Source organism: Notothenia rossii (assembly GCF_949606895.1).
Source record: "Notothenia rossii genome assembly, chromosome: 7".
Taxonomy (NCBI): domain Eukaryota; kingdom Metazoa; phylum Chordata; class Actinopteri; order Perciformes; family Nototheniidae; genus Notothenia; species Notothenia rossii.
The window spans coordinates 63,566,886-63,581,868 of NC_136905.1; the positions used below are offsets into that span (position 1 = coordinate 63,566,886).

General features: G+C 40.0%; 1 protein-coding gene across 1 annotated transcript; it reads right to left on the reverse strand.

Annotated features, from left to right (window-relative positions):
- Window positions 1–65: 65 nt before the first annotated feature.
- Window positions 66–5,379, reverse strand: odc1 (ornithine decarboxylase 1). The gene is made up of 11 exons (XM_079694406.1): window positions 5,223–5,379; window positions 4,155–4,304; window positions 3,791–3,922; window positions 3,314–3,487; window positions 3,006–3,178; window positions 2,694–2,910; window positions 2,528–2,611; window positions 2,244–2,406; window positions 1,904–2,019; window positions 1,591–1,805; window positions 66–1,502 (listed from the first exon to the last, which is right to left on the reverse strand). The coding sequence occupies exons 3-11, from the start codon at window positions 3,884–3,886 to the stop codon at window positions 1,364–1,366; spliced, it is 1,377 nt and encodes a 458-aa protein (XP_079550532.1). The 5' UTR covers window positions 3,887–3,922; window positions 4,155–4,304; window positions 5,223–5,379; the 3' UTR covers window positions 66–1,363.
- Between the last annotated feature and the right edge of the window lie 9,604 nt (window positions 5,380–14,983).

Here is a 14,983-nt window from a genome sequence, read left to right on the forward strand (position 1 = left end):
TGATTCATACAAGTAGTTATGATTTATTTTGTCCCACATGTAGAAAAACACACAACTCATGTGGCTCTGCATCCAATGTTTTTATTTATTAAAAAAATACAAAACTTGAAAAAGTTTCCATAGGAAAGCGCTATGAATATGCAATCCCGTCTCTTTCGTATCAATTTCTCAAATGTATTCTTTAACACTGGTTCTTATTCATATAATTAACAGACTTCTTGACGTCTACAAGTTACAACAAAAAAATAAAACTGAAAATAAAATGAGAAGAGGAGAGGTTCAGTATGCTTCTTGAGTCCCTGTGTTTTAAGTGTTAATCTTGAAGATGTGTATTTGGTGGCACCTGTGAGTGTTGGGTGACCACGACAAATGAGAAGCGACCTTTGACAAAGGTAGCTGAAATGTTATAAGTCTATAAAGCTCTGTGTGTACCTAAAAGTAAACAAAAAGTTACTTTACATGTTAATATCTTCAGGATTAACACTTGAGAGGTTCTGTACAGAAGTAGAGATCATGGAAAGGATAAATATGAACAAAGCAGCCATTTAATGAGGATTAAAAATCACCCCTCCAACCACCTCTTTTGCAAGTTACAATTTTGAAGTATTAAAGGGGACCTATCATGCAAAATGCACTTTATACGTATTTTATACATGAATGTATGACGTCAGAAAAGGGGTGCTCCGCCTATATGGGCAACTCTCCACCTATCAGAGACCGCACGAAAGCGCTGGAGACACTGTAGTACATATGCCAGGCCTGTAAGTGGCGCTGTAGTCTGCCACAAAAGCAGAATCAGCCCTTGCAAAAACAGGGCTGGAAAAGAGCAAATAGAGCAAAATGAGCCATGATCCGTTTGGCCCCACAATATATGTTTAAAATATAGCATGATAGGTCCACTTTAAATGAATAGCATTTGCGATTAGTATTAGTCCCCTTGGACTTTGGCTACAGCTTCAAGTGTTAAGAGTCCTTACACGATATCAGTTCCACTAATAGTTCCTTCATAAACGAACAGTACTCAAATTGTTAAGTCACTTTCCCAAAATTAAGGGCGGAATACTGCAGCAACAATTTCCGAGTACAGAGTAGCCCTGTGACACTCTGCCTGGAATACACAGAGACACTCAAGAGTTTGATTCAGCCTCATTTTATCTAGGGTTGATCCTAACTTCTGTACAGAACACAGATGTTTGTGCAACAACATGCCCCTCTCGTTCTTCTGTCAAGTAACTGGCCTTCAAAATATATCATGACATATGGGGAGAAGAAAGAAAAAGAAAAGACAGAAACTTCTCCAATAATTAATAATAACAAAGAGATGCTAGATCAGGAGAACATTGTTGTGATGTACGGTATGCGTTTACACCACAGGGGCCTGGCAGGGCTTAGTGGGCATCTCCAAGCTGCTCTCTCGTCCACAGCAGGCCGGCACCTCCAACAGGGAGGACTCCTCCGCAGGAGATGGCATGCCCTGGGAACAGATCTGCTGCACGTGTTGCCTGTAGGAGATAAAACAGAGAACAGTTATATTGCCTTTTTCCTCAAAATGAGACAAGTGTTCCATCAGGAGCTTTCGGGACTACTCACCAGGCAGTGCGAGACATGACGTAATAAATGTCGGGTCGTTGGAAGCCATTGAAGGTGGAGGCAGCGGCCACGGTGTAGGCCCCCATGTTATCAAAGATCAGCCAGTCGCCTACCTGCAGGTCAGGCAGGTAGCACTGCTCGACGATGCGATCGAGTCCATCACATGTCGGGCCCCAGATACTGCAGGGGTATCTGACCTGATCCGGCTTTGGCTTCTATTGAGAAGGGGGTGGACACAAATCATTAGTATCCACTTTTCAATTACTCAGTTATGCTGATAATTTGCCACGTTTTCAAATCTTGAGTCACTTACCTTATGTAGTGTTGGCAAACAGTGAGCATGGTCATAGAGTATACAATTGAAGGATCCATAAACGCCATCGTTTACGTAGTACATCAGGGTCCTATCTGTGGTCCCCTCGTCTTCCTCTGTAGAAAAGTTGAAATAATTTAAGTACTGAGAAATGTTACCAATCTGCCGTAACAATATTTGTGCAGTTGAGCATTATTATTGTTATTAATCCTTCTATTAATTGTTTTGATTTAAATGCTTTGTCTATAAAATGTCGGGAAAAATGTCCATCCTTTATTTATCAAAATAGGTTTGCAGCTCTATAACAGAATAAAGGAGTACACTAAATGAAGGCTGTTACCGTCAGAGGCAGATTCCTCATCCATGATGACCTTCTTGGCGATGATGTTGACGACCAGTGTGTAAGCAGAAGCCACATAAAAGCGTCCTGGCTCAGAAATGATCTTAATGCCAGTGTCAGCGGGGAAATACTTATCCAGGGCTGGGGTGATGACTGCAGTGATCTAGCAAGGGTGGGGGGGGGAAGTGTCCATTGATTATTATAATGTAAAAAGGATTATCTTGAGCCAGTTCTACTGATGTTGCAGCCTAATGTCCAAAGAGGACAAATACAATTCAAGATACCTCTTCGAATTTGAGTTCAGTATCATCTGAACCAGGAAATCCACCTCCGATGTCCAGCAGGTCCATGTTGAAGCCCACCTCAGCCTAGATAGTCACAAAATTCAGTTTAAGACAATTTTGATGGGTGAAAAATGTAATATTTTTTAATGCAGTTGTCACAACTCACCCCTATATCAAAGACATAACGGGCATCAGCGATCGCCTGAGAGTAGGTCTCGGGATCGGTGCAGCCACTGCCAACATGGAAGCTGACCCCAATCACATCCAGCCCCAGTTCCTTAGCTTTCTCCAGGAGACCTCGACACGCTTTGAGTGTCACACCAAACTTCACGCTCAGGCGACACACAGCCTTAGAGTCATCTGTGGCAATACGCAGCACCAGCCTGGGCACAAAATTAGAGTTAGAGGAATAAATATTGGATATAGAAAATCAAAATGCCTGTTCAGTCTTTATATCTAAAATGGAAAGAAATCTCACTTGGCATTTTCATGACAGCGGGCCACTTTCATGAGTTCCACCTCGCTATCAAAGGTCATCATCCGGACCCCGTGGGCAGATGCGTACTTGATCTGGGAAACTTGCTTGCAGGGGTTGGCATAGATGATTCTGCTTGGATCCACTCCCAGAGACTGAACCATATGAATCTCTGTCTAGAGGGGGACAATGCCAACAGTCAGCAAAACATAAGTGGCAATTTAAAAACTCAAGCTGCCAATGCTAGTTCAGCTTATCATCAAGAGAGCTTTGAAAAGTAGAGAACATCTATGGAAAATTACAACACATACCTTGCTTGCACAGTCGAAGCCAGCTCCCAGGGAGGCCAGTACCATGACTACAGCCTGACTGTCGTTGCATTTGACGGCGTAGAAGGGAGTGACGCGTGGCAGGGCCCTCACCCAGCGCAAGTGCTTCTTGAAGACATCCCCCAAGTCACAGACGTAGAAGGCATCCCTGTCATCCTGCGATGGAACAGATGAAAAAATGTGTTCAACAAAAACTACTTCAAAAAATAGAATATTACACAACACATGCTAAAATAAAATGTGATACACATTTATGACAAGATAATCGCCACATGGCAATATCCTATTGTCCCATGCGTATTAACACCCCTGTGTTCTTTAGAATTGTGTAAAGGGAATACAATGTTGACATTCCAACACAAGTCACCTGAACAAGGGTGTTGCATCCTGTTCACATTCACCACTTAACAAATGAGGCCATCTGCATATCCCCCGAACAAGTCAACACAGGACACTCACCGTCATGGATGACTCATTGATCTTCTGCTCGACGATATCCCGTGCAGAGAAGCCCTCCTCAAGGAAAGAGAAGTCAAACTCGGTGGCAGTTTCCATGCTCACAATAAATCCTTTTGATTAGTCACTAGGAAACTGAAAAAGGGAGCGGAGAACATATTGAGATTACACTCAGCTTTGAGGACAAAGTGTATTTTGTGTCCTTGATTTCAAAAGTCTATTTGTTCCTCACTCAGGACTCAAAAAAGTGAAAGTGTAAGTGATTCTCAAAGCATGGAATTTGACTGAAAGACACTTTTTTTTACTGGATTATCTTATACAACGCAGTATTTTATAGAGTTCAAACAGCAGACAGTTAGACACTTACTTGGATATAAAAGAGATGAAATTTGATTGGTGCAATTATTCAGGTACAGAGCAGCCAAGGCGGTTCACCAGTGAAGTTAAATCCCTTCAAATAAGACTCAAGGCCAGGGCCTGCTGAGGAGCCAGTGTGTGTCTTACAAGACTGATTATTCTGTAACAAGAGCATTTGACAGGATTTTAACATATAACACATTTTCTGATGGGAATACGCCTGGAAAGTAAAAACGTTGCTTTCTATGGACTCACATTTTGTTTGTTAAAGAGTCAAATAAACCTCAACTTACAATATATATGTAATCTTATCCTTACTACTGCATTTTAATTATAGTTATGAATTAAAAACATCAAAGTTACGGATTATTTTACAAAACGAACCTAACTTATAGCCAAGACATACACTATTTTACGACTATGTCATGACTAACGGTACTACGACACCATCTGCACAGAAGTAATTGAAAGCACAAGTGTTTAAACCCCGCCCAGTTTCAGATGTAATCCTATCATAAAGAAGATCCGCCTTCAACGTAAAAGAATGGCACGAAAATTGACCAATCAGTGACTTACAACTGACGCTGACGTCGGCATGCCGGTTCCGTTTAGAGCTCTGCGTGCCATGAGGTAATTTAGCATGAAAGTTACTACTAAACGTGGTTTCGCAAAGTCAATGCAGCCAATGTTAAAACATATTTAGTGTATACTGAAGACACCGAAGCAGTAAAAGTTCGAAATAATAGACAAATGTCGAACCGGTTAGATAGCGAGATTAACACCAAAGTAGATAACTATTCCTAGATAACGTCCGCTAAAAGGCCGCCTGTCACACTGGCCACGTCGTAATGGTAAGTAACATTTACAGCTAAACTCAGCAGCAATACAATTTGAATAAGTTGTTACTTTGATAAACTAAAAATACCAACGCCGTTACGCCCAGGAAGACAATTTTTCATTGTCCTTGTTTAAGCCGCCATAACCTTAGCCTGCTATTTAACGTGTGCTACCGTTAGTTAAAAAGCAAATGTGATAGCTCACATTTCACGTTGTTAAACATCGAAAATCCTTCACTTACCTTAAAAAGCATTTACAAAGAGTGTGTCCATTAGACCAGAATGCTGGGATAAAAAAATTAAGCCGTACTGAAGGTGCCGCCTCTGTCAGGACTGAAACTAGAGTGGAAACCGGTAAAGGAGTCAGCCAGTATTTATAGAGAGCTGGTTACTACGACAACGCAGCCAGCTGAAACCGGCCCCCTATCCACGTATGAACCGGTTTAGGCTCGTCACCTCATCCACATGGTGGGGAAGAAAGGCTGCTGTACAACTGCGTAGCCTACACGCGGAAGATAGCTTAAGGTAACACAGTCAGTTCAAACCGAAAATGCATCTACGCAAATAAATAATACAAATAAAAGAACCTTCAGGGCTATTCATTGTATCGTGGTGAGACCAGATATACAGCCGCCTATCTCGTAACCTCTGTCTAGCCCCAGCGTATCCTACTTCTCATATGAAAACTTGTGTCATCCTTTTGCCAGGTTATGGCTCTTGCCAGGCTGAGAGTATGTAGAGAAATATGTTCCAAATTTACATTAAAATACTTGAAACCGTTTAACTGATTATAGATTCCACATTTCATTCATTTTTAAAGCATACTTCTTTAACATTCTCTGGTGCCACGTTCAATCAAATTATTAGAATCACTAGTCACCGCCTTAACAAGTATTTGTATGCTAAGAACATATGATGATGATGACCACCCGAAAGCGAGTGAGGTTCAGGATAGGTAAGGCTAATATATCACTAACTGGGTCATTCCAGAATTGGAGGACAATTTAGACACCAACATTTTTGAAAAATAAACCTTTTATTTTTTATGTATTTAGGAAAAACAGATAATAAATCATCAAAAAAGGTGATTTGCCCAGCTAAGGCATCAAATGTATATTTTCCAATGAAGAATGACCCCTGTTACTCTAATTATATTAACAGGTTTGAAAGTAACAGGGTTGAAAATCAATGCTAATTTGAGCTTTAACCTCAGGAATTAATGCTAGATGTAGCATGTAATGCTACTTTCAAGGCAAGGACAAACTTGGATATGTAATGAAAGAAAGTTAACTTTGAAATGAATATGCTTTATACTGATACTATGAGTAACAGGGTTGAGTGGGTTAGAGTGCCACACTCTTTTAAGACTTAGTTTTGGTCTACACATTGGCACTAGCACATGGCTTGCTGATGTCCCTTCTACTGTGTCATTTGACTTACAGTTTTTGCCAATCTAAAAAGGTTTGGGTAACAGGGTTGAACGCATGTTGAGGGACACACCTTCAGTGCAAAATTACTGTTATTTAAAATATGTTTATGATTTAACAAATTGATTTTACCATTACAAGAGACATATATCAATAGAATAATACCAAATAAAGTAAATAAAATCCCTATTTTAAATGTTATATTTGACATGCAAGTTGGTCACAAAGAAGCAGGGACAAGAGAAAAATGCCATTTTAGGGGGTGTTCAAGAGGTATTTGATCATTTAAATAATATTTTGAAACCACTTTTTCTACAACTTTATATACATTTTGTCTCAAGACAAGTATGTTTAACACAACAATTGCATGTTTTAACTTTTTGGGAATGGATTATTCGATTTTTTATATCGTACTTGTTTTAACTACAGAAGATGCTATTGTTTGTTTGTAGCCTTTATTTAACCAGGTGAAAATCCCATTGAGATCAACGATCTCTTTTTCAAGGGAGACCTGCAGCACATTGGTTACACATAAAAACAACAGAAAACAAAAAGGACATCATACAACATAATTACAGGGGTATACATCTTTGCTATCATTTTTACAACAGCAATTATATGCACAGACCAACAATAACGCACAGCACAGGAGCTACAGGGGCTGGATGTCCATAGCAGGTGATGAATTGAAAAAAAGAAATAAGAAATTCAGATTATTTATAATACCTTACTAGGCTAAAGAAAGACAATATTCAACAATGCTTACGTTATGTGATTTAAATACAAGTTACTAATTGTTTAGCTTGCAACGCAAACGCAACACATTTCATGAATTTACATAACAACATAAAATGCATACACAATGTTTATTACAAAAAGCGCAAACTAACAAGCAAAATCTAAATCACAGAAAGTATCTGTGGACTTACTCAATTCTGTTGCTGTGAGCCAAAACGCAGAGACTTCACCCATTATTATGCAAACAAACATCAACAGTATGCACATAAATACATATTTAGATACACCCTGCTAGTTTTTTTGCTTGAGGCACAATGCACATGACAGAACTTAAAAAGTATGTGTACGTAGAGCCGACCGGCACTAACTGACAGTACAGATGCAGCTTGTGAGACAAACACACGTTTCTTTCCCAGTGCTGTTTGTTGTGAGTACCATTAAGTTAGTGCAACACACAATACGATAGTAACAGGACTGCCCCTGATGATGACACTACTCATTATACAGGTTATACTATTGTCCTGTCCAGATATGATGGAAGGAAACCTGTATTGCTGTGTGTTAGTCCCAGAGATTCTCACTGACGCTGTCTGCCTCTAGTTGACAGCATGGCCTCAATAAGGTGATGGCATTCTGCTCAGTGTAATTTGTGACCTGATTAATAGGATTAAAGATCACTAGATGACTCAATCATGAGGTGTTGTCAACTCGCACATATATGTCACAAAAGCGCTCCAAATGCCATGTTGACAGATACACTTTTTATGTTCTATATCCTTTTCTACGTTTGAGACAACAAATACAAAAACAGATGACCCTGTAAGCTACTGAGAATGGTGGGAAGGGCTCCAATGGTGCGTCTACTCCTACTCCCAGCCCTAAAATTCTTGCCCCCAGACATGTCCCCCCCTTACCACAGTTTAATCAGTCCAAAGGTTGCTTTCATAGACATTTGGTCTGCGTGCAGACATTACCAAATGGAGGAAAAGAAGATTTTGGTTAGTGTGACCTAAAAGTACATGTGGAAATGTTGCACAAGCACCGGTTCCAGGACACTAACAGTAAACTTTAGGGCTTCATGAGGACCGCATATCTGTGGGGGTTTGACTTAATATCTTTTCCAGGTCTTGAGGCTACAATCAAGATGGCAGTCACATTTCTTGCACGATGGGGTTTCCATTCAGATCTTTTGCAGGCTTGGTGAATGAAGTCATGTTTTCCAATAATTTTAATGATCAAAAACTAAAAAGCCTAGCCCTTCCCGAATCGGTCGAAAAAGTTGAAATTAGTTTAAGCGCCAAATACGTATGATGACATACATATGATCGTTTTCATACGTCATAGTTTTCCCTTTGGTCCTGCCCTGAATCTGAACTTGTTCTAGCAGGCGTCGCTTCCTTTGCAGACCCATGCCTGTCAGTCAGGAAGTGGGCCCACACTTGGGGGCTAATTCATTTTCAACAGATGTTTATCAGCTTGTTCAAAATCACAAGATCCCAAAACACTTGCATGTATTACATAAAATACCCAAATTAGATTGTTGCTCTTGACTCCAGTCATTTCCTTTTGTTTAATGTGTTGTCTCTGTTCCACCAAATGTCTGTTTCCACCCTTTCCTTCACCCCTCTCCTTCTCCTCCATTTGTCATGTCTATCTTTCGCTATGTGTAGACTTTCTGTTATCGTTACTGTGGGCCATTGTGGCCTAACCCCCACATTTACAAGGCTTCACAAAAGGACAAGGATGATGATTGTTATTGGCCACCCACAAGATACAGTGCAGTGTACGGGCCTTGGTGACTTCGTGTCATGTGTATCACTGCATCTGGCTATTTCTCTTCCCTTCTTCCCATAATGAAATGCCACGGTCAGTTTTACTGTTTCATCAACTTATATTCCTGTACTGTGCACAACACGTCTTGAGACAGGCATTAGCACAAACCACAACTTTCCCTGACTTTTCTCAAGCAAATAAACTACACTCTATTTGAACATGATCAAAGCTAATGGACAAATAACACCAAGATGTTCTTAACAATTCAAGGTTCAAGGCTTTTATTTGTCATACGTACATAGCTGCAGTGTAGTTATGTCGATGAAAATCTTAGGTCCCAGGCTCCATTATGACCTAACACCAAAAACCAACATGTGACATTGTAGGGTCTACATTTATGTTCCCTTTTTATCTTAGGGTTTTTGTCTCTGCACATTGCGAATTCTTTTTGCACTTCCTACTTTGAACCTTGGCAGAGTTCTTGGACAATCTTGCAAAACTCAGCACTTAACTAACACTTATAAATGGGCACAGCTCTTCCACTTTTACAGATACAGTTACATATATTTAATTTGTTTTTTTATGTATCTTGTAACGGCAGTTATCGGGTCTGTCTTTGTGTTTTAACCTGTTAAGCCCTGAGCCTGTTTTTCAGGTCTCATGCTCAAAAATGTAATTCCCAGAACAAATGACTATATCTTCCCTTCTAAAAAGGGATAAAATTAATAATCTGTTTTCTCAAAGCAATGATAAACCTGTGAGTTGGATGTAGAAAAGTCAGAATCAATAGAAATGTTTTTGTTTTAAAGTAAATTCAGATTGAACATAGTAGAAAAATGTAAATGATAGTGTCCGTCCAAAACAAAACATTACTTATAGTGAAAACCACCCTTGAATGATGGGATAGTAGACTAAAAGCTTTAGGAATCCAAACTATAACATATAATAAGTACCCTGTATCAAGATTGATGCAAAACAAGTGAAATTTGACCTTTTTAGAGAGATTTAAAAGAAAAGGAGTTGGGGTCATTTGGGTGGATTTGCCGTTTCTCTGGAACCCATTGGTCGATTTTGGTGATTGACATTTATTTTGAACCGTTAGAGCCAATAGAATCGAAGGGGAAGTTCCACATACAAACACACGTTACCATTGAGGAGTGAGAGTGGCACGCACGTCGCACGCAGTCGAAAGTTATGTTACGCTCTGAAAACTGAAACCTAGGCTCAAACTAGTAAATATGAAGATGGATTATCAGTAATCATTTCAAATTGACATATGGATTAACCATTGCGTTAACCTTCAGCAGCGTTTATATCGTTTTGATGCCATTGAACACAACTTTTGATCAGAAGCAGCGAAAGGTAAGACAAATTGGCCGTGTTTGCTCCGTAAAGCTCTGTGTTGTGATGTCTGTGTTTGCTTCCCCTGTCGTTCTGATCGCTCAGTGATGATAATTGTATTTCTGGAATCTGTGGAATCTCAGCTTGCTAATCAATATATTGTTTGTGCAGATCCGATATGTAATAAGGGTATTTATACCTAGAGTTCTGTGCTAAGTGCGTTAGCATTTTTTCGCTCAGGGCTCATTTAGACGCTTATTGTGAGACTTGTGTTTTGTTTTGGTAAAAATGGTTCATATCGTCAGTTAGCTGAGTTTCTTCCCGTTAAGTGGGTATGACACATTAATAGGTTTTTAAATGTTAAGAAGCCCTGAGACACAGTTTTGTGAAAAAAAAACCTGCAGCCTCCGGGTTGAACAGGTTAAAAAAGACAGAAAATACAAATAATTGATGTCGTTTTTTTCTTTAACAACATCATAAAGTGATCTGGTCATTCCAGAAGTGTAGAAATGTGTATTTTCACATAGTTGCTTTTAGTTAAGAAGTCAACTGGTAACATTCCTTAAGGCTTAACCTGGACATACCTGAGCGTTTCTGCCAGAAAGCTGCTTAAGGCACGGAGGTCTTACCCCTAGATTCCACCGGGTCCATCTGCGGCGCATGACAGCCGCGTCGCGGCGTCCGCAAGGATCGCGGCCACTCTAGTCAATGGGTGCTATTCCACCAGACACGCCGCGTTACGGCTCAGAAGCGTCCCAGAAGCGTCTCGCCGCTGTGCTCTGCTCGAAATAGGATTGAAGTCTATTTTTACAAAACGGAGAAAGTATGACAATGATTATTTGAAGCTAGGATTTTCATGGACCGGTCCTGATGACACTTTACCGCCACAGTGTGTTATCTGCAACGAGTTGCTAGCTAATGACAGTATGAGACTATGTAAACTCTGGCGTCATATTGAGACGAAACACCCATGTTTGGTGACCAAGCCACAGGAGTTTTTAGACCGGAAGCTCAAGGAATTGCAGTCACAGAAGAATGTCATTGACACATTTAGCACTGTGAATACAAAGGCAACCGAAGCATCATACCGAGTGGCGTTGGATAGCTAAGGCAGGTAAACCTCACAACATTGGTGAAACGTTACTCCTCCCTGTTGCTAAAGACATCGCCGTCTCAACTATTTCTCTCCGAGAACAACGTATGAGGAAGCTGCCATCCTTAACCTCAACATGTTTAAAACATAAAAGATAAAAGAGGTTTAAAAAAGCTATTGTTTAAGGAGGTGACGCTCAGCAAAAAGAGAAAGGTAGCGAAAACAGAGCATTTTATGACATTTTCTCTTACTGGACCTCTTTGAAATGCAATTGAATACCCCTGCATTATAGCAACAACAACAATAATAATAATAATAGCAATAATAATTGGGAGGGGGGGGGGGGGGGCACGGCTGTGATTATGTTTTTTGAGGGGAGGCTCACCTTCCCACACTTTGGGAACCCCTGATCTAGGGGTTAGTGTTTCTCTGCATGTCTCCAGGCCCTCCAAGCAGATTGTACCTGAGCTGTTGCTTTACTCTTTTGACTCTGGGCAGTGGGACTTTGTAGGGGCGAGCCCCCATCAACATGATGACACCAAGATAGCTTAATCTACTGTAAACTCCTATTTGTCATTGACTCCACCCAGACAAAGTAAAAATAAGCGCATCTCACAGTTTTAAATTGCATAGTTTGTTTTATCTAAATTCAACAATCACTGAGAAAAAAGGGAGGAAGATACAACATTTAAAACAAGAATGACTTATACCTCATTCACACCAACGGTGTTTCAGGGCCGGTTCGGAGCCGGAGCTTGAAAAACACCGGGTTTTCCTGTTCACACTGCAGCGGAGCAGCCTCTTAGCTCCGGGATCCGGTTCATTTCGAGCACCAAAAAATTGTCCGGCCAGAGCAAAAGCACCACATACGCCACGCTTACGTCGAGGCGGGGGCAGATCAACTCCTGAACAACAACAAAAAGCCAGCGTTTTATCCAGTTTGTACACAAGTTGGAGAAACTTAACAAGCAGCAGTGGTCCACTGAAGAGACCAGCTACTGGGAATCTGGTCTTCTGAAGAGGTACAGAGGAAACTGGAGCACAATCGGCCATTGTTGTTGTTGTCGGTGTCAGCTGTAAGGGGTTTCCGCGCGCTTTGGCTTTATGAAGCAGACACGCAAACGGTTACGTCATGGCGCAAAAACGATGACGCAATGACGCAGCACCGGTCGGACTATGGGTAGTGTGAAAAGAGCCGGAGCTAAACAGAAGAACCGGTACTGAACCTGAAAAGCTCTAGCATGGAGCTTGAACCGGAGTTGCGTTGGTGTGAATGAGGTATTATTGTCATTTTCATGGGTCTGCCCACAATATGTTTAAACAGAGAGATAAAAAACCCCATCAAATTTCAGATTAATCAAGGATCTATTGTTTCATTGTAAAGTGAAGATGGTACAATTCACCTTAAAGAGCAACTTCCAGACACCTGTGAATAAATGTGTAGGAAAATGATGCATACACTAGATTTTCAAAAAAATATACACGACAGTGACATCTGTCGTCGTTTTTGTAAGAAATGTTCACTTCCGCATAAAAAAGCCTCAGCACGTGACCTCCCGCGTGTGACATAACAAAGGGGAAACAAGGGGGAGAGCGGCCGGTGTAACATATTAATAAACATGGATCCCAATGCTACTTTCGACACAGAAGAAGTTGAACATGTATATTCAAATGCATATGACTGACCACAACCTTATAATTATGAGTCTACTAGGCGTCCAAGAGACCAGGAGCAGCCAAGGATTAGAAGAAATAACGGCCATCGGAGAGAAATTGAGCTGTGGTGTGAGGAGAACCAGTGGAGAACTGGGCAGCTATCTTGGTGAGTGATCGACGTTAGCTACAGAATGTTAGCTAACGTCACATCACAACATTGTAAAGTTAGCTATCATATATCAGGCTATAACTAAAGTAGCATTGATAATATAGTAACGTTACTGGCAGGACTGTTGATACTGATCCATAACAGAAACTAATGCGCAAGTATCAGCTGTATCTCGCGTTACCTAATGCAAATCCACACTATGTTACGGTGCTGTACCGGAGGGGAGAGAGAGAGCAGAGAAGGAGGACACAACACAACACCTGCTCAACGCAACTACTAACTATTCCCGCGGTCAGAGAGCGGAGATGTGTCCCTTTTGTGATGTAATATGTCGCGTTTGACGTATGACCTTTAAAAAAACATATCAAATCCTGCATTCACTTTAATTGTAATTTTCAAGCAAGTTTAAGCATAAATGTAGAAAAAAAAAAACCCTGCAAGTTGCTCTTTAAGGGGGAATTAGGATAAGAACATTCTGATTTTTTTTTTTTTTTCTTTGGTAATCTAACCAGTGTACCAAAACTGGTATAGCTTGGGACTGTTGTCTGGAATGTCCCAATTTGTATTAATTATAGGATAAGATACATGTATGTGTACATTTGGTAAACAAAGTTGAAGCTCTAGGTCTGTATGTTTTTTCTTACAATTCTTTTTATTTCATTATAGTGTAAAGTAATCGATGCCATTTCATTTATATTGTAAAATCACAGTACACTCACTAGATTTTCCGAAAATACGCAGACATTGGTCGGCTTGTAATTTAGGTCAAACTGTAGTGTCTGGCTTGGTACCGCAAAAAAAAGTGAATTGAAGGTTTGGTCTTGTGGGTCTCTGCTGACTGGACTGATCCATAGTTCATTCACACGGCTGAGGTCACAGTAACACTGCCCCTTCTGGACTTGTGTAATATATATGCAATGGAAAGGGATGAGGGCCACGTTTGAAAAAGGTATTTGAATCCCAAGTTTAAAGTCAGGATTTTGATGATAAATTCAGATTTGTGAGACTAAGAATATATTTTGAAAGTAAAGTTGTAAAAATAAATGACCTATTTAAAATCTGAATTCCTCTTTATACTCAGACCAATTCTCAAGTTCAATGTAATATCTTAAAAAAAAGTGCAATTCTGACATTCATTAAACTCAGACTTTAATTCTCAGATGGAAGACTTTCAAGTGCAAACTCAAATAAATGTTTCCCGTTTGGCCCTAATGGTCTTCCGTAGTGGACCGTATAAACACATGACATCAAAACTCTGAGCATTTTGTCTTGAGCAAAGTTTTGTGTATGAAGGTTTACTATTTACTATTTTCATCCCATTTTTTCTTCTTCAATGATTGAATATTTTTCTCAGTTAACTGAAATTAATCTGAAAGATTTTGTAAGAATCAAGTTGGATTATATATATTTTTTTTACTACATTCTGTTTCAATTTTAGCACATATTTTGTTAACTATTTGGTTTTGGAATAGCTGGCCTTGGGACAAGGGGCAGCCCCTACAAAAACATTGGAACTATTATTATAAAGGGACACATAAAGAAATTATAGGAAATTATATTATATGATGGATAAACTAACAATAAAGATTGCCATTCTCCCATAGGAAGAATCTTAACAACTTAGGTTATCCTGTAACTTTTCCTCCAGCGTCACAACTATTTTTGTTTTTTGATGAAATAATTCAACAACTATTGGATGGATCATCATTGGACTTTTGGTAAAATCACCAATGCCCTGTTACAGATGACTTGTAATACCTTTGGGGATCATCTGCCTTTTCATCTATACCAATTACCAACAACTTG